The following is a 21,160-nucleotide window of genomic DNA, read 5'->3' as shown; positions in this document are numbered from 1 at the left end:
GCTATGTATGACTTAGTCCACATTGCAGCCGGCTTGTGGGAGGCAAGAAACAGCGTTCGTGACAGGGGAGGGTTGAATTGGATGATACGAAATTGGGATGGGAGAAAAATATAGAAAAATGGGAGAAAAAGTGGATCAAAAAAAAAAAAGAAAATAGCAACACACACACATCTAAGATGGGCAACACGACACACATAGGGATGGGTACCTTTCACATTTGAACCGATACCGGTACCTGTGAATCGATACCGGTACCCAACGGTACCTTTTTTCTGTACTTTAGTCTCAAGAAATGTAATTTACCTACCTCAGTCGTAAAAAAAAAAATCCAAACTTCAAATAACTACAATTTCGACAGTTTTCGGCTTGTCATTGCTCCGACTGCTTTGTTGTTGAATCAAGTCAAATCCTAGGTAAGCATATATTGTGCGTGTGAACGTTGACATGGGGAAAAAAAAGTTAAAAAAAAAAAAAAAAAAAAAAAAAAAAAAAAATGGTATCTCACTTGATTCGATACTCGGTAGTACCGACGTGTTTCGGTTCGGTACCTCAAAAGTACCGAATTCGGTACCCATCCCTACACACGCATGCATTGAATCGCCTCTCTGCACTTGACCTATCGCGTCGTCCTTCCCCCAAGGGCAGCCGGGAGCAGACACGGGCTGCGGCATTGGGCCACACCTGGGAACCAATCCAAGTGCTCCTGTCTCTCTTCGTCAGGGACACGACAGCATTAGCGATCTGTTCTGCATGTTTTTCCATTGGGTTTATCTCTTTTGGGGGGGGGGGGGGGGGGGGGCCTCAGCATGGGGAGAACATGCAAACTCCACACAGAAAGGCCCGGGAGATACCCCACCTGGGTACCTGGCAACCCGGCAACCTGGTCCCCAAGCGGGAATCGAGCCCAGGACCTTCTAGCTGTGAGATGACAGTGTTAACCACTACACCACGTGCGCTCAATCAAGTAATTCATGAGAGTACTTGATCTGGGGAAACATTACTCGTACCCATTTCCCAGTAAGATCACAATGGGTGCCGTCTGTCAGTGTCCTGGGAGTTGTTCCACTATAACTAGCCTCTGATGACATAATCACTAGAGTCTTGTCTCAAGAGTCACTTTATTGTCCCATCAGCTGGGAGTCTACCTTAAAAGTAGACTTTTTCAAATTCAGAAATGGAAACTGAGCTGTATAGTATTATAGAAATAACTCGTCATGTGGATTCTATTTCAGGATGGCTTTCCCCTTTAATGTTGTCGATGTGGAATAATTTGACCAGATTATTCACGCAGGCAAAACAACAGAGTCTTTGATTAAGGATAGAGTTTACCGACAGAACGACATGTTGCAACAGGGAGAGACCTTGGTTACAGCAATGGGCCCTAGTCTAGATCTCTATAGAATAGTGAGCTAACAAAGTATTTATACATGATAGTAGATCAAATAGGTGGAGCATTGACGTACATAATGAGTTACTGATGATTGGGAATGACAGGGATATGAGTGAAGGTCGGATATGTGTATGTAATAGAAAGATAGATAGAGTATGGAGGGGTAATGTGTGTAGATAGATATGATTGGCAATGGAGAACTTGAGAACTGTTTGACTCTAAATTACCAAACCCTGCACAGACACTGGTGCAGTGTGCCATTATTATTGATTGATTGATTGATTGATTGAAAACTTTATTAACAGATTGCAGAATGGGTACAGTACAGCTCAAAACATACAATTGTTAAGGGGATGCAGACCAGAGAAAGACTTTCGTCTTGTTTACATCAGGGTCCCCCATTTTCAATTCATCATAACATATATGACATACATGACATACAGATAGACAGTACTGCTACATCTATACATTTATGACATACCAGATTTGCAAAATACAGTACTGTTTGTGATACGGAAAGCGTCCAGAAAAGAGAGTGTATATACATTTGACGTAGAAACTGTACATTGGAGGAGGTTGGGTAGGTGGGGTGGGGTTGGGGGGGACTGTACATTGGAGGTGGTTGGGGGGGTGGGGGGGAGACACTGTACAAGCAAAACTGTACATTGGAATATTGACAAAACCATTTGGTAATTTACTGTACATTGGAGGGGGTTGTGTTAGGACATTTACAGGGGCCAGTTTCGAATTGCAGTCTCCCGTAGGTGTTCTTTGAGAGTGTTTTTGAAAGTGGGTAGTGATTCACATTCCTTTACAGCTTTGGGTAGGGCGTTCCACATTGATGTGGCATAATTGCTAAACGTGTTTAGTCCCTTGTTTGAGCCGAATCTGGGTTTAACATGATTTGTGGAGCTCCCTCTGGTGTTGTGATCGTGGTATTCACTGACCTTTGGGAAGTATTTTGACATGTACATGGGTACCTTGGTCGTGTAGTGTATCTTGTAGACCAGGCCCATTGCAAGTTGCTGTACTCTGTCGTCTACTCTAAGCCATCCTAGGTTGTCAAAGTGGGCAGGGGTGAGGTGGGTTCTAGGAGTAAGGTCAAGCAGTAGTCTGACCAGTTTGTTTTGAGATGTTTGTAATTTTGTTTTTAGCGCCTTTGAGGTGCTTTGGTACCATGAGGTAGTGTTGTCACGATACTGGAATTTCGACTTCGATACGATACCTTGAAAAGTATCGATACTTCGATACCATTTCGATACCAAAAAAAAATATATATATATATATATATATATATTTTTTTTTTTTTTTTTTTTTTTAACAAATTTAGCTTTTGTTGCTGGTTGATTCTCCTCAGCTTCGAGTCTGGTACTATAAGAGAAGATAAATATAACACTTTTAAAACCCTTTGTTTATCTTTAGATCACACATTTAAAAATAACTGTTCATCTCACTTCAATCATTTTTATTGCAAATGCAGAACATGGTATTTTCTCAAGCAGACAGATGTAAACACTGTAATCTGTGTTGCATGTACCTCACAAACTGAACAGTTAGTAACAGTTTTTATTTAAAGATAACGAGAGCAAGCGAGAGAGAGAGGTATCGGTAGATAGAGAGAGAGAGAGAGAGAGAGAGAGGTAGCGGTAGATAGAGAGAGAGAGAGAGAGAGAGAGAGCGAGAGAGAGAGAGAGAGAGGTAGCGGTAGATGGAGAGAGACAGAGAGAGAGAGAGAGGCTATGCTCGGAGCATTTTATTAATGTTACATTTTCAACAAGATTGCTGCTATTTAAACACTTGGTGGAAACGGGGTAACGTTAACCTTATGTCGACTGTAGTATTGTATGACCTCGACATAACGTTTACACGTTAACGTTACTCCGTTTCCATGCAGTATTTATAACGGTGGCCAGCTAAGCTAAGGGGGCTAACTGCTAGCAGTAGCTAACGTTAGCTGGTAGCTGTAACGTTACAACGAAGCAGCTGTTGATATTATGCGCCATCAGTAGACAACGTATCATGTATTAAACTAGAGTTAATGGTTTAATGCTTCAGTCACAGTGACGTTGAAAGAGCAGCTGTCACGAACCTCTTTCATTTCTTTATGGAGATCGGCGCTGGCACTGCTATAACACCGCTTGCAAATAGCATTGGGGCATTTGTAGCTTGTCCTTCGTTGTTTACTTGAAACCCGAAGTACCTCCAAACAGCACTTCTGCTGCTTTCTTTATCCACAAGCACAAGTTGCGGAGGCTCTGCATTTACCATCTTCAGCTAAAATGTTTGTTTACTAACTGAAGAAGACGGCTCTCTGTGACTCTGTGAGGGGGAGGGCTGGACTCGGAGGAGCCGGGGGGGCAAGCACGCTGAGCGCTCTGAACAGCGCGTCAACAACTTGCGGTAGAACACTCGCCAGCAGTGGTACCGATACTGCAGAAAGTATCGGTACTTCGGGAAATGAGTATCGAAGCCTTTTTAAATATTCAGTATCGATATGTATCGATACTTCGATATTTTTGACAACACTACCATGAGGTGCAAGCATAGTCGTAGTACCCTTGAATGAGTGCTCCTGCCAGAATCTTCAGGGTATTCTTGTTTACCAGTGAGGAGATCCGGTACAAGAATCGAGTTCGTTGGTTGACTTTTTTTATTACATTGGATGCCATTTTGTCACAGGAAAAGTTTGCCTCTAGGATGGAACCCAGGTAGGTAATTTCTTCTTTCCTTGTGACAATATTGTCACCCACTGTAACTGAGAAGCCGTCGGTCTTGCTGAGTTTGTTATTTGAACCGAAGAGAATGGACTCTGTTTTGCCCATGTGTAATGATAGTTTGTTATCAGCGAGCCATATGCCGATTTTGCCTAGTTCTGAGCCGAGGGTTTTTTCAACCTGTAACTTGTTCTTGTCAGAGACCTGAGTCTTCCGCAAAGAGGAACAAGTTGCAGTCACAAGCTGACGACATGTCATTTGCATAAATTAGGAACAGTAGCGGTCCTAGTAGATAGAATGTGTATTTTATTGTCATTCTATTACCCTGCCTGTACCCCCCCCCCCCCGTACTGCTTTGACACCTGAATATCCCCAAGGATTAATAAAGGAACACTTGCCTTGATGACGTAGATATATATGAATGAAGGCTATGTTTATGTTTGTGTGTGTGCAATCAGTGCATGTGTGTGTTAACATAGCCGGTGTTAATCTGATGACAAATAAAGACTTATACTTAGATGTGTGTGCAATGCATGCGTGTGTAATCCAAACGATTCCGATTCAGCTTTCTGAGTCTCGTGCACCAAACTAGAATGCTAATCCAAATTATTCTGATTCACGTTTGAGTCTCGTGCACCAAACTAGAATGTTAATCCAAATTATTCTGATTCACGTTTTAGTCTCATGCACCAAACTAGCGCTCGTTTCTATGACAACATTAGGATACATTCTATGGCAGGCATTTTATGGTGTACCAAACAGATGACCATTCAGTAAAGAAACAAACACTGACACACACAGCGTCCATGGTGTTTGACATGATACAAATTTGATACAGATTTCCTGTATCAAAAACAGGATGGCCTTCATCAGATGATGTTTGACATCACAAGACTATTATAACAAAGACCCTCTTTATCCCCTGATGTAAAGAGGCAAAGCAAAGCTGTGACGATAAGGGTCTTAGACCTAAGATGGTTTTAGGAAACGTGGTCATGAATGTGAAAGGCCAGAGATCTTCACTCCTACAACATAAAGACTTAAAAAAGGCAACAAATGATGGTTGTTCAGTTGGTTCCTTCCTTCACGGACACAATCTGTGTGTATAGTATACCGCAGTGGTTGTGTCAGGTGTCTTGTGATGAGGAGTGTGATTTGGCTTAGAACAAGTAGTCTTGTGACTTCATGAGCATGAGCAGCCAAACAGCCTGTCAGCTGGACGAGGAGTCATCTGGAAGGGGAAGAGAATCACCTGAGTGCCCTGCTCCGCCTTAGGCCTACGGAGATCACAAAACAAGCAGTCCGCTCTTCACGCGGGCGTCACAGTAGACCATCTAGACCTAGTTCAAAAGGTTCTAAAAAAATCTGCAGTGTGAGTGTGTGCCAAAGGTGTTTCTCGAGACTCATCTCTAAAAACAAAACCTGCCGTTTTTGGCTCTCTAGGCTTGTTCAATTCCCTGGTCGAGTTAAAATAAAACCTAAAATAACAAATAGAACCTTGTGTGAGACATCTATGAGAACTGGGTCGGCAACGCTGTTTGAAAATACGTCCACAGGCGGGCGGCTACGTGGCGCAGTGGGCAAGGCGCTCGCAACGAATGCTGGAGACTGAAGGGTCCACAGTAATACACATTGGTCGTATTACGGGGAGGGAAACTGAAGGGTGGGGATCGGGCGTTGTGGACAGCGACTCCTACAGGTCGGTTGGTGCGCCTGCGCAGTAGAATCAAGAAGCGACGGGGGCGGGGCCCCTCCAAGCCCAGACGCTGAAAGATCGAGCCGCGTAGGTGAAAAAGATGCGACGGCTGTTACCTCGAGTATCGGAGGGGACTCGTGCTATGTATGACTTAGTCCACATTGCAGCCGGCTTGTGGGAGGCAAGAAACAACGTTCGAAGACAGGGGAGGGTTGAATTGGACGATATGAAAATTGGGATGGGAGAAAAAATCGAAAATTGGGAGAAAAAGTGGATAAAAAAAAAAGAAAATACGTCCACAGGCTAAACTACCCACCGCAGATGGAAACAAGAGAAGCAAGTTAGCTTATTAGACACATAACTACATGTGGGGGGGATGGCCTGTGCATAGTAGGCGACTTAAGAGAATTACGGGAGTCAGAGAATGTTGAGAGAATTAGGCATGGCCCCGTTGCGTGTGGAGAGGCCAGTGCACTTCTCAATAACAGACAAGTAGTGGACCAATTCCTGTAAGTCTACTAAGAGCATTAACATAGGAGCGCTGGGCAAGACTGCAGAAGGACAGGCTTGTAGGGGGGCAACCATCATAATGTGTTAACACCTATACACACATTCCAATAGCAACACAATAAACACATCTAGCGCTCAACCATAAAAATGAGACACAGGGCGGCTGAGTGGCGCAGTGGGCAAGGTGCTCGCCACTAACGCAGGAGATGCTGGGTTCGAGCCCAGCTCTCGGCGTTGCTACCGGCTTGGCCGGCCGTCATACTAACACAATTGGCAGTGTTAGAGGGTGGGAAAGCCGGTGGGTGGGGATTGGATGTTGTGGACAGCGACTCCTACAGGTCGGTTGGGTGATGCCGGTGCGGCGGAAGCAGGAAGTATCGGGGGCAGTGTGAGCCTCCCACGCGTTACTCCTCGCCACTGAGAGTTCGAGCTGCTGCGGTGAAAAGATGCGACAGGCTGCCTCCTCGTGTACCGGAGGGGACACGTGATGTAAGGCTTCTATCCTCACTACAGCCGACCAGTGGGAGGCATAGTCTAGCAACGTTCAAGACAGGGGAGGGGAGAATTGGAAATACGAAATTGGGATGGGAGAAAAATAGAAAATGGGGAGAAAAAGTGGATAAAAAAAAATATTAGACACAGGCAGTTCTTCTAATGTGTTAAAGCCTCGAGTAAAATGCACTTTCAACTGAAATAAACTTGGAACTAAGGGTGTGAGAAATTTTATAAATCGTGATTCTGCCCTTTTAGATTCTGCATCACAAAATGCAAAATTCGATAATCCTTTTTTTGTTTGTTTAGTGTTCTGAGTTTTGAATGTGTTGTTTTTGCTGCCATTCAGTTTGATGGCCTAGTGTAGACAAAACAATGATGTGATGATTGTTTACATCAAGTGACTTTTTTTAACAACAAAGTTATTTATCAGTTATCATCCTGGAGGTATCACGTCGCAAACTGGTAGGAAACTAATTATTGCAATCACAATCACAATGTATTATGGAACTAAATAAAAAATAAGCAATAATGGGAGCTCCCTGTTGATTCTGATGCATACCTGACCAAAACAAGGATTTGATGGGAGGTGAAGTGGGACACTGCCAGTGCCTTCCTGACTGACAGGAAGCATACAATTCTCCACTTGCACAACGTGAAGTACGTACTTTTCGGACTATAAGCCGCGGCTTTTTTCCCCATTTTTCGACCCTGCGGCTTATATAACGGTGCGGCTTATATGTGGACAAAACCCGAAAATCGAAACATTGCTTTTTTTACTGCATTGAAATGTTATTTATCTGTTCCCTTATTTGCTAAACTTAATACAACTTGTAAATGAGTTAATGTTATTTGTCCGACAGTATTGTGTCCCAATGGGAGTCATTCTCTGTAGAGGTGGGAACTTAAAGCTCAATATAAGAACGGCTATGCACCACCACTCACAGAATCGAGAAAGAGCAATCAATCTGTCAATCCTTTCCGTGTCCGGGCCGGGTGAGGTTTCCCGTGTTGAGTCAAATTAAGCCGCAGGCTCCACTCCTTACATATGGTAATTAAACATTAAAACACATGCGGCTTATAGTCCAGTGCGGCTTATATATGTACACATCATTCAATTTAGCTGCTGCGGCTTATAGTCAGGTGCGGCTTATAGTGCGAAAAGTACGGTAGGTATTTCCGGTAGGTCTTCCAGGTTGAGAATGGTTCTTCCGGTCCCATCCAAATACATTGTTTTTAGCAACTTTTCTCCTGTTATTTAAACAACTTTGTCGTCACAGAGAGGTAATGAAACGTTTGTATTATTATATTATAGAATGTATTTAATAAGCAAACGTTTGTCAGCAGGGTTTTTGGGCTGTATTTCATGTAAAAACGTTTACTGTTAGTTTACTTGCTCACGCTAATTAAGGCTAATGCTGGCTAACAGAAGCAAGCGCAAGAAACGACACCGCAAAGTAGTGTTTATAGTGCATTTCTTGCCACCTTATAGCATTTGAACAAATTATAAAGTGTGTGAGTGTGTATTGTTGTACATAATCACATCAGCTCTGGAAACTAGAGTGATTCATTCGGTTTGAGAAAGAAGTGCAGCTAACTATTTAGCTACTGTCTGTAACTGCAATGCATTTTCTGCTTTGCAGTCCAATGTTCACCAAAACACACACTTTATTTGTTCCTCAACGTTATATAGACAGGTAATGTTTTGTAAACTAACGTTACGTTTAGAATGGAATGAATACATCAAGTATGCGTCGGCAAAGATCGTTAGCTCAAAGCTAATCCGGCCCGTTTTCATCAACTTCCTGTCTTTTAGAAATATGTTTTTATAGTGAAAATCATTACCAAAACCTCACGGGAGCATTATAGAATGGCATATAAATGTACAAATGCTATAAGGTGGCAAGAAATGCACTATAAACATTACTTTGCGGCGTCGTTTCTTGCACTAGCTTCTGTTAGCCAGCATTAGCCTTAATTAGTGTGAGCAAGTAAACTAACACGTTTTTACATGAAATACAGCCCAAAAACCCTGCTGACAAACGTTTGCTTATTAAATACATTCTATAATATAATAATACAAACGTTTCATTACCTCTCTGTGACGACAAAGTTGTTTAAATAACAGGAGAAAAGTTGCTAAAAACAATGTATTTGGATGGGACCGGAAGAACCATTCTCAACCCGGAAGACCTACCGGAAATGCCTACTTCACGTTGTGCAAGTGGAGAATAGCAACATGGACAAGAAGACCCTCGCAGCAGAAACAACCGATAACACTGAACGACCCACTCAGTCATCACCCCCCCCCCCCCTGACAATGACGTACACATATACCTACAGATTATTCACAGTACACCCGTTTGAACAATCCCCTAAACATCTGACAACGCACGCCTCTCACACACACCCACCCAGCTGCTTATCATATGACTCAGAGAGAGCGGCGTGCATATGACATCGCTCCAGAGAATGAGTGTTCCTCCGTTTTTACTGAGATCTTCTTCCCTCTACTCCCGACCCTCAGCCATGGCCCATGTACAATGCTTCCTTTGTCCTTAAACTTGCACACTCACACACACACACACACGTGGCTCCAGCACGACGCGCGTGCACACAAACACACAGGGCTCCACAGTATTGGCACTCAATTGACAAGAGAATGTTATGAACTCCCCTCAGTCTCCTTCAATGGGGGGGGGGGGGGGGGTTATACCAAGCAGGGTATCTGGGAGGCCAAGGGCTACAGAGTCAACTTCATGGTAGAAAAAGAGCCGCTGTTAAATTAATCAGCGGTCTATTGCAGCTCACGGTGCAAGTGTGCATGTGCAATGCACAGGCGTGTCGGTCCGACTCTCGTTTGAAGAATTCAATAGTGATGTTGTCACTGGTAAATTTATTATATTATAGCATCAGAATATTAATTATCCAAGATGTAGCCTCCTGCTGAATCATAACATGGATGTATTAATCTGGAAGTCATTCATCAAGTCCATTTGTTGACAAAGAGTGCTCGCTAAAGGAAATGTTGGCAGACTTGTTTCAGAGTGCTCTGTTGAATCACTTTATGGCATTTATGGCTATTCTGAAAATAATATCCTTTTAGGATATGCTGACTTTTACATATGCATTCAACTGCCTTTTAGCAGAGATCGTTCCTCTGTCATGATCTACCCTGTTTGGCTACACTATGCTAGCCTTAAAGCTGCACTATGTTTGGCTACACTAGGCTAGCCTTAAAGCTGCACTATGTTTGGCTACACTAGGCTAGCCTTAAAGCTGCACTATGTTTGGCTACACTAGGCTAGCCTTAAAGCTGCACTATGTTTGGCTACACTAGGCTAGCCTTAAAGCTGCACTGTGTTTGGCTACACTAGGCTAGCCTTAAAGCTGCACTGTGTTTGGCTACACTAGGCTAGCCTTAAAGCTGCACTGTGTTTGGCTACACTAGGCTAGCCGTAAAGCTGCACTGTGGAAGATTAAATGCACTTTGTTAAAACATGGTGGCTAAGAGAAAACTGCAACAAGAGACATTTCTTCGAGCATCATTACAATGGTGTCATTCACATTTCATGATCTAGAAATGTCACCGGTCATGCCCGACCAGAAGAGCTTGTATGGGGAATTTCAATGTGTTTCGTGCACCACTGTGGGGAAGGGGTCTTTCTTGTTCATTTACATTTAGTAATTTAGCTGATGCTTTTATCCAAAGCGATTTACAGATTGTGAACAAGTCACCAGGAGGTGACTCTGGCAGCTCAGGGTCAGTGGCATTGTTTGTCAAATAGTATGGAGCTATACACTATGAGTGGATAGTAGTATAGATAGACATATTAGCATGATAGGTAGTAGTATAGTAGCATAGTAGGCCTACATAATAGTTTTTTTCAGCCTTGACATGACCCAACTATGTGAAAAAGTACCCATGGTGCAGATTTAACCTATGCTGCTGGGCTGCCTCCCAATTTAGCAGTGTGCTAAATAACGCTGCTGGGTGATCCATTCCTGGACACTGTGGGTCAGAGGCAGTGGGTCCAAGTGCTATCTTGACCAGAGAGAGAGAGAGTAGTACTGTTTTCACCAAGAACTTCCTGCCCTGCCCGTTTCCTCCCCTCCTCTGTTGAGTCAGACTACTACGCTCAGAACAGGAAGAAAGTCTTGTTTCTTTGCCTGCAAGAGTGACTCGTCGCCCCAAAGGAGCAGCCTAGTAAAAGAGACAGAGTCAACGTCTCCACTCCCTTCCACTGTGTAGCACGTGGCACTGGCAGAAATGTTTTTAGTGTTCGCAAACTTTGCATCCAGACGTAGTGCCAATCAGTCTCTTGAATGAGTGCGTCAGAATCCAACTGATGCTATTGTGTGACACTTGCGGTTGTACAGTGCAAAATGTCCTTGATAAAAGACAACTGCTCTCAATCAGGGGAGGAAATTAGGCCATTTTACTCGCCAAATGAGAGTATTTTTTATGTTTGGCGAGTGATTCATGAAGGCAAGTAAAGACAATCGCCAGAGCCAACGTTAGGTAGTTAGCTAGTCACATAGATATAAAACACTAGATGGCTCAAGGCGGAGTCTCCCACGTACTTCAGCGGCGGCCATCTTGCGAGAGTACATGCACCATAGACATAAATCAAATCAAATCAAATTGATTTATAAGGCCCAACAACACACGTTAATGTCCCCATGGGCCGTACAGGTCTTCTTTAAACAAGTCAAGAAGAAAACATAACAATAAGTCAAGAACAGAACAAGGACACCATAAGGTCCAACAAATTTTAAATAAATGCAAATAAATGAAAGAATGCAAGCACTCCCAGACATACCCCACGCGAAGGTAAGGAAAAACTCACTAAAACCTAACAATAGGTAAAAATGCTCCACAGGCAGTGTGGAGGAGAGAAACCTTAGAAGGGCCATTCAAGGGGGGATCTCCCTTCTTAGATGTCGGTGATAGTAGTGTTGCAGACGGACAGTTGGTAAGCATGCACTCAAGTGTGTAGTGAAACACAGATGAGTGCATGCAATAGCAACTGAACATTTTGAAAGATTAAAGATAGAGCTGATAGCGATAGCAACTGAACATTTTGAAAGATTGAAGATAGAGCTGATAGCGAATCTAATTGAGGCACAGGGGCGGCGCAGAGAGGGTTGCGTCCTCCCCGTCTTAATCACGGGACATTCAACACTCCGGTCATTGCTCAGGGACAGCCGGAGACAGGGAGATAGGGGGCGGCGCAGAGAGGGTCGCGAACTCCCCGACAACATGCATGTTATGAGTGCTCCACCCTTGCAAGATGGCCACCATGTGGCAACGTTGGTCTCCGTTGGCCAGCAGCGTGGGTAAGCCATCTAGTGCTATATATCTATGGCTACCTGTAGCTTAGAAAAAGGAAAATAATGTCCACAGACACTCCGGTGTAAAACAAAGATATCCAAAATGGTTTATTTCTCTTCCACAGCGAAGTCCTCTTTACAGAAGTGATCCTAAAGCTATTTTCCTACACCAAAACGTGTTTGGCTGTTTACTGCCACGGAATATATTCACTATTAATCACGTTACTACTACAAGTTAAGAAAACTGTATTTTCCCAGTCTTCAAAATCACAGCCGACTCGCCGGCTCTTAAAGGGAAAGTGACACTAATTTCCTATAAACAGTTCTGAGCTAAATAAAACGGTTCAATGACTTTATCTAAATCCAATCAATATTCCTAATGCCGTTTCAATGTAAGGTTATACAAATAAACATTCTCACTAAATATAATACAATAACCTAAATATAGAGCTAAGCCCCATTGTATTCTGAAATGTAGACTTTAACAGTGTAGGCATCTAAGCCAATAGAAATAAGGTATAACTTATGAGTGCTTTGGCTCCAATAAATACAGTACAGCTCAATACACACAATTGTTAAGGGGATGCAGACCAGAGAAAGACTTTCGTCTTGTTTACATCAGGCCGGGTCCCCCATTTTCAATTCATCATTACATATATGACATATATGACATACAGATAGACAGTACTGTTCCATCCAGACATTTATGACATACCAGATCTACAGAAATACAGCACTGTTTAAGAGTACAACGCCTGTCACATAGACCCTGGCGTTGGAAACTCTGTTTAAGAGACAGAGTTTCTAAAAAGAGTATATACATTTGAGGGGGAAGAAAGTTATATATATATATCGACATCTGTCTGTACATACCTGCATATAATCATTTTATTTTTTACATATCTGTAACTATATATGTACATATCCCTTACCTACTCTTACTAGTTACGCTGCTGGCCAGTATGATACCATAGTGTCTTTATACCTGTATCATTCACTGTACATATTACTACAACTTTGTACATCTGATTAGCAACATGCTCATCAGGAGCAATTAGGGGTTAAGTGTCTTGCTCAAGGACACTTTGAAATGCTGCCTGGGAGAAGCGGGTATCGAACCGGGAACCTCCAGATTACCAGACGACTGCTCTACCTCCTGAATCACTGTCGCCATGTGGGGAAACACTGAAATCTATGGTGCAGCCAATAACTCTGTTGAAAATTACCTCAGCCTCTGGCTCGATAATGACTTCCTATGCCTGTGATTTCTGCATCATGGCTGTGATTCAGGCTGCTCCGCTGACTTCAAGGGAAAGTAAGCATTAAAGGATTGGGGCTATTACACCATCACGTGATATAGTATGGAGGAAAAGAAAGTCATCAGATCAGAATAGCAGCAGGACGGTCAGACTGCCCTGGCTGTGTGAGAAACTAGCTTTCTACACATAAAAAGGGACTAGATCATGTTGCCTAATGAACAACATGACTCAAGTCATGGAATTAAGGCTGTGTAACCCCATTAGTGAGCAGGAGTCTCTCCTTCAATGTAAACTCATCACACACCCGGGGGAAATAGGCTTCTCATTTGCACAGGTGCCAGGTGAACGATCAAACACAGAACCTGCTTCATAATGGGCTTATGGTTCTCCGCTGGCATGAATTATTCACCGTCTGCTTTGTCCTGTTGCTCAACATTTTACTGGTATGACTCTAGTGTCAACCACAAAGCAGATATGAGGAGTGGCCACACACACCTAAGGTGATCCTCCCTCTCCACACAGTCACACCTAAGGGTGAACCCCGCCTCCTCTCACTCTCACACACACACACACACACACACACACACACACACACACACACACACACACACACACACACACACACACACACACACACACACACACACACACACACACACACACACACACACACACACACACACACACACACACACACACACACACACACACACACACACACACACACACACACACACACACACACACACACACACACACACACACACACACACACACACACACACACACACACACACACACACACACACACACACACACACACACACCTAAGGGTGAACCCTGCCTCCTTCTCCACCCTTCAAAACAAATCAGGACATGTCAAATTATTAGTTTCTGTCAGAAGTGTTATCAGAAGTGTTACCCCAATCAGCAATGGTGTATATAAACCCCACTGTATTAAAAAGGCACAATGGATCCAAATAAAGTCGTTTACAAATGTGTCCACTGCGGCTTGGTGTATGGAACAATTGAAGATATTAGAAGACATATTAAACATATTATCAATAAATATAAATGTGCGTATAATGGGCTGGGCGATTCTTGCTAAAATGTGAATCATGATTTTTCTCTCTAAGAATTGAGATCACGATTCTCTCACACGATTCTTATTTTTTCAATAAAATCATTTATTGCACTCTTTCTTAACTCATTCTGCGCCATCGCTTAATGCGCGAGAGGGCGCTAGAACGCCACCGCTTTAATCAATGGGGGGACTGCGAGATTTGCGAGTGCTTAAAATATATCTTAAATTGGGGTCTAATACACCCGTCGATTATCAGTGAGTTGCTTCCAGTCAACATGTACAAAACGGATTGTTTTTATCAGTACATTTCCGTTTTATACCGTTTTGAATATGAATATAGTTTGTGATTCTTAGTAATCCCAGGAAAAGACGCGATAATAGCCCTTTAGTGGAATACACTAAACACGGTCATTTTTCGCCTGATTATCTAATCATCCTGAAATCAACGCTAGCTCATCATTATTATCCTTCCTCATGCAAGAATGAAAATAGCCCTGGACCGCGGGGGCTCCCCCGCCACCTCCTCCCACCCAACGGCACACAGCCACACAGCCGCGATCGGGGTAGAAAGAAATATCAGATCAACGCAAGCTTTTATATATAGTGTTTTTACCTGGTATCTGATGTAATACAAAAGAAATAATCCAATTATCTGATCGCCATTCCAAATACTGCTCGTGGAGGTCCGTCCCACATTACCGAGCATTAGGGCTGACCTTCGAAGCTTTTTTTGGCAATCGAAGCTTCGGGGCCGAGCTTCGATTTTAATTCGAAGCTTCGAAAAAAAATTTAAAAAAAAAGAAATTTAATATATATATTTTTTTTTATCTTATGTTGTGGGACTTGTACAGCACTTTCGTAAACGTTGTTGTTTTTAAATGTGCTCTATAAATAAAGTGGGTTGGATTAATTAATTAAGTAGCCCCTTTCGTGACTGACGCATCCAACAAGGTTTCACTCGGCTGTGTGATTTAATTCAAGGTGGATCGCTGTTGTAGTTTGAACAACTTCAGATTTCATGGGAACTACCAATCCCCCAAATCAAGAATGTTTAAGATGAATGAAGTAAGATTTTGATTATTTGAAATATGGCCTGTGTAGACTAAACTATGCACAGAATTATGTCAGTCTACAAGGTCCGGATTCTACATGGTCCGGCAATGTAGACCTTGTAGACTCCACTACAGACCAATTATCAGTGAATGTTCATGCATTTTTAAGAAGGGCAACTTCCACAAAAAAACAAAGAACTCACCAAAACATCTCAGTAGCACCTTATCTAAATGTTATATTTCATATATGGAGATTCATATTTATTTATGTATTGCATGCATTTCTACATTTTATTTCCTATTTTGTTTATTCATCCCAGTATCTTTCTTTCTTATGTGTGGAATTCTACAAGGTGCGCGCACACACACACACACCTACACACACACACACACTTACATTTAGTCATTTAGCTGACGCTTTTATCCAAAGCGACTTACAAGTTCTGTACGACAAGACAGCAAGAAGGGTACAACTCTATCAGCTGAGTAACAATGTTCATCAAAGTGTTGCGTGTTACAGTGTAGGTTAGTTTATTAGGACAAGTGCATGACAGTAAGGTTAGTCACGGTTCGTTTTTTTTTTTTTTTTTTTCTATCATTTCAGATAATGGTTGAAGAAGGGAGTCTTTAGTCGACGGCGAAAGATTGGACGGGATTCGGCTGTCCTAACTGGGATGGGTGGTCACTCTCTCTCACACACACACACACACACACACACACACACACACACACACACACACACACACACACACACACACACACACACACACACACACACACACACACACACACACACACACACACACACACACACACACACACACACACACACACACACACACACACACACACACACACACACACACACACACACACACACACACACACACACACACACACACACACACACACACACACACACACACACACACACACACACACACACACACACACACACACACACACACACACACACACAAATCGAAGTAAAAAAAAAATCAATATTATTTTTAATTTTTTTTAACTTCGATTTTTTTTTTTATGTTCGAAGCTTGTGCCATCGAATCGAACGTTCGAAGCTTCGAAGCATTTAAGACAGCCCTACCGAGCATTACACACAAACGGGCTGGCGGGGTTACTGTTCCATACCATCGTTGCAAAGGCATACCTCGCCTGAGCACCTAAACCCCGCCCGCACGGCTCGGATCGTCCCAGAAAAGAAACTACACCATTTATAATGGAGTGCAATACGGTAGGCGGCGGTATTTGCCCTTTTGCGATCTCAGACCAATTCCCAATGATAACATCAGGCTGGATGGATGAAAATGAATGGATATAGCTAATAAAAGAAATAACGATTAAAACCCTGACTTTTCTCGTGATTGGCGCTGAACGGTTGGCGAGTTAACCCGACTTTTTCCGTGATTGGCACAGAATGAGTTAAACAGACAACATAACATATTATATCAAAGTGCTTGATTTAAACTTAAACATAACATATATGAAAGTGCTCGACTTAAACTTAAAAGTCTCTTGTAACATACAAAATAACTCAAGTCAGAATCGTTATCATTTAAAAAAGTAAAGTAAAAAGTTTAAGAAAGAAATAATGTTGCCAATTCTTTTTTTTTTAATAAAAGAAAAATCTTCATAATTTAGAAATGAGATTGCATAGGTCTATGAATCGAGATCACGATTTTTTTTTAATTGCCCAGCCCATATATACTTAATATGATTGAAGATGTGAATGAATAAATAAATGATGTGCGAGTCCTTGTGCAAAGTGTGCCAGAGTCCAGACAGGGTTCATTAGTTAAAAGTCTAGCAGTTCTAGCAGTTATCCAGCAATCAGTCCTTGTCAGTCCTAGCTAAAGGTGCTCCCATAGTCGAGCGGACCGTACACGGAGCGGACTCCGCGAAGGTCCGCACGGACTCAACGCGTACTCAAAGCGGACTCCAAGTGCGAAGCTCCAATTTTCGAATGCACGGACGTCCACGCCGCTCACTTGGTGTCACATAAAAGGCTGCTCTGCGTTTTGGTTGACATCGACCTACATTTAATGTGACGCCGATCTGCATTTTACTCTGACAAAGGACAAAGGTCAAGTGTTTTGTGTGCCTCACATTGCTGCAAACAGTGACCCGGGACTGTTTTATGTGGACAATATGGTCAAATGAGTCAACAAGAAAACTCACTGAGAGACAAACACTGACACAGTATTTATTAGCAACATTATGGTCACTGATGTCACACAAAAAAAAAAAGTGTCAGAAGTACAGTAATGAGTTGCGCTTTAGTTGCAATATGCTCACTAGTAATTCAAACAAACAAAGATCTATAGGATATATGGCCTTGCTTTATTTCAACCCATCAGTGTGCCTGTTAACACTTTAGATGCCACGCCATGTTTTCCTTTTTACCCCCTTAAATGCCCAAATCCACTCCAATGTTAACGTTAATATCGCCTAATCTATGTTTTAAATTATGGCTATGTGTCTAATCTGCCCGTCGCTTATCAAAGACTCATTTTCCAGTCAACATTGTCAAAGCAGAAGTTTTTTTATCGCTTCATTTCCGTTTGATAGCATTTTGAAAATCACTCGTTTTCGCGGAAAAAAATAAAACACATTATATGATAATCGCCTTTTACTGTAATATTCTAGAACGTTGTCATTTGTCGGCCTATTTATGAATTGTTTTCAAATAAACGCTAGATAATCTATAGTATATGTGTGCGCACGCACGCTCGTGCCGCACGCTGATAATCGCTGCTCTTATTTCCTGATGGCTTTTACAGTGAAACAGCAATATCACATATAGTGGAAACGCTTATATCTCCATGAAAACTAGTCTGATTATCCTAAGACTGATAACATAGGGGAGCTCCCGTAGCTCACCGCATATCTCGGCGCTATTTCTGCGTCGGGAAAACCTTGCTCGGATCTGGGGTACACGAGTTCGATTCCCGGACCCGCCGTATTTTCTCAGAGTGTCTTCCCCTGCTCTACATCCCATTTCAACCTGTTTCTGTCGGTCATGCTTGACCAGAAAAGCGATAAACGCTAAAAAATAAAGTAAAAAAAAAAAAAAGACTGATAACATAGATTCCTTACCTTACAGTCAAAACAGCCATATCACATATAGGGGAAACGCTTATATATCCGTAAAAACGAGTCTGATTATCCTAAGACTGATAACATAGATTCCTTACCTGAGATCAGATGGTATCCAAATGGATTATTCCAATTCCTGATCACCATTCGAAAAAATCGATCATTGTATTGATCAACCGTGTATACAGTAGAACACATAATCCCCGCTGCTCTTCAGGCTCCGGAGTGATGCCGGTCGATGCCGGCTGCGTGAGTGAGACGTAAAATGTGGAGTCAGAAATCCTTTCTCCCATTCACTTTCATTGAGTCCAATCCAAAAGGGTGATTTACCATCTGGGAGACGATAGGGGGCGCTTTTTTCACATCTGAGCGCCTGGGGTGACTGGATCTCCAACGGTAGGCTCGCTTGATGCAATATGATTTCAGATCGCTAATAAAAATAAAAAAAACAATAAAACGAATATTCTCGTAAGTGGGCATTCAACCCGGGGGGTAATAACACGAGAAAACTTGTGGGTGGCATTCAAAGTGTTAACTATCAAGATCTATGCTATTGCTCAGTCAGTCTGTTGGGGAAGGATATTATGGTCTCTCTTCTGGTTACCATGACAATAAAGGCAATGCAGTGTTCAATGGCAGTGAGAATGGAGAAGTTAGAGAGTCAAACACTACGTTGAAACAGAAAGAGAAACGCAGAGGAATACACGAGAAGTGAATATAATTAGATACACGGTGAGGGATCAACGACGAAGCTCTTGTAAACAAATAGATGACTGCTATAACTGCTGTGTCTGCTGCTTGTATGGACTGTGGAGTCTGTGGACACTGCAATTGTAAGGGCTGACAGATCTGCGAAGTACACATACGTAATAATGTAATAATACTCTGCTTAGTAGTAGTATGCAAATAAGTGTAATTTGAATCAACTGATGTATCACGAGAGGCACTCTAAACCGACGTTGGCACGCCACAACCTATTGCTTCAGTGACCTCATCATCATTAGATATGGAGCAGAATGCAACTATCGTCTGCACTTGCATCCATCAGAAAACCCCAAACAGTGATCGGTTGGTTTACGTGCAACTGATGCTACACTTGAGCCTAAACATGAGTGGTTATGCATCACAAAGTAAACAGCTGAGGTGATGCATCACAAAGTAAACAGCTGAGGTGATGCATCACAAAGTAAACATGAGTGGTGATGAATCACAAAGTAAACAGCTGAGGTGATGCATCACAAAGTAAACAGCTGAGGTGATGCATCACAAAGTAAACATGAGTGGTGATGAATCACAAAGTAAACAGCTGAGGTGATGAATCACAAAGTAAACAGCTGAGGTGATGCATCACAAAGTAAACATCTGAGGTGATGCATCACAAAGTAAACAGCTGAGGTGATGCATCACAAAGTAAACAGCTGAGGTGATGCATCACAAAGTAAACAGCTGAGGTGATGCATCACAAAGTAAACATGAGTGGTGATGCATCACAAAGTAAACAGCTGAGGTGATGCATCACAAAGTAAACAGCTGAGGTGATGCATCACAAAGTAAACATGAGTGGTGATGAATCACAAAGTAAACAGCTGAGGTGATGCATCACAAAGTAAACAGCTGAGGTGATGCATCACAAAGTAAACAGCTGAGGTGATGCATCACAAAGTAAACAGCTGAGGTGACAGCAGGCTGCAGGGGGACGTTAGTCGAGTTCCCACGGGGACACAAGAGAGAAACTGCGGTACAGCTTGTGCTTTGTGAAGCATTATTAGCGCCCCAACAACTGTCAACTTGTGGCCTGCAACCGGGCAAGCCGTTCCCGGCCGTCACCCTTCAGCATAAAGTAAAAAATATATATATTTTCTCCACGTTAAGAGCAGTTATTCAAGAGAAAACCCACCTCTTCTGCATTTTTCTTCAGCGCTTTCTCCCGTTCGTACTGAGTAACAAGTTGCTCGTTGTCTTCCTTCAGGAGCTCCAGCTCGACTTCGTGCTCCTGGTTGACGGCGAAGACGGAGTCCAGGTTCTCCAGCACGGCGACGACAAGTGGCATCAGTTCTTTCACCACGTCCTCGTCGTATTTCCCTATCAACCGCTCGAACTCGCGGTAAATGGAACCCGCCAGACCCGACACCCGCTCGGACATGATAGCCGAGGTGCCCGGGTCGTCCTGGTACAGAACTCCGTCGTCCAGCTCCATTTTTCTCGCTCCCACTTATTTCCCAGCTAGCGAGCTATAGCCGCAAGCGTCAGCCTGCCAGGAGGCTATTCGCCTTATTAATTCTATACGGCGTAAAAAAGTATGTCCTTATAACATAGTTCGACTACCATTTGCTACTGAAGGGGGGGCTGGGGTTCTTGGGAACTTCTTGTCCCCTTCCTCCCGCGGACGGCTGACTTCCAGGGCTCTAGCCTGCTAGCTAACACAAGTGAGAAGTCTACTTGGCTCCGCTGTGTTGTGTTGCCGAGTCCCTCCGTGTTGTTGACCGGGACGCGTCACGCTGACGTCACGTGCTGG

At 42.9% G+C, this 21,160-nt stretch overlaps 1 protein-coding gene across 1 annotated transcript in view; it reads right to left on the bottom strand.

The window, feature by feature from the left end:
* Positions 1 to 21,034, bottom strand: part of spag9b (sperm associated antigen 9b) — a 133,499-nt gene extending 112,465 nt beyond the window's left edge. Inside the window, exon 1 of the mRNA XM_084323034.1 lies at positions 20,543 to 21,034. Coding sequence (XP_084179160.1) covers positions 20,543 to 20,842 — 300 coding nt within the window. The 5' untranslated portion in view covers positions 20,843 to 21,034. The remainder of the gene's footprint in view (positions 1 to 20,542) is intronic.
* Between the last annotated feature and the right edge of the window lie 126 nt (positions 21,035 to 21,160).

This window comes from Notolepis coatsorum, assembly GCF_963971535.1.
Source record: "Notolepis coatsorum genome assembly, chromosome: 10".
Lineage (NCBI taxonomy): Eukaryota > Metazoa > Chordata > Actinopteri > Aulopiformes > Paralepididae > Notolepis > Notolepis coatsorum.
This window is presented reverse-complemented; position numbering and strand designations above follow the sequence as displayed.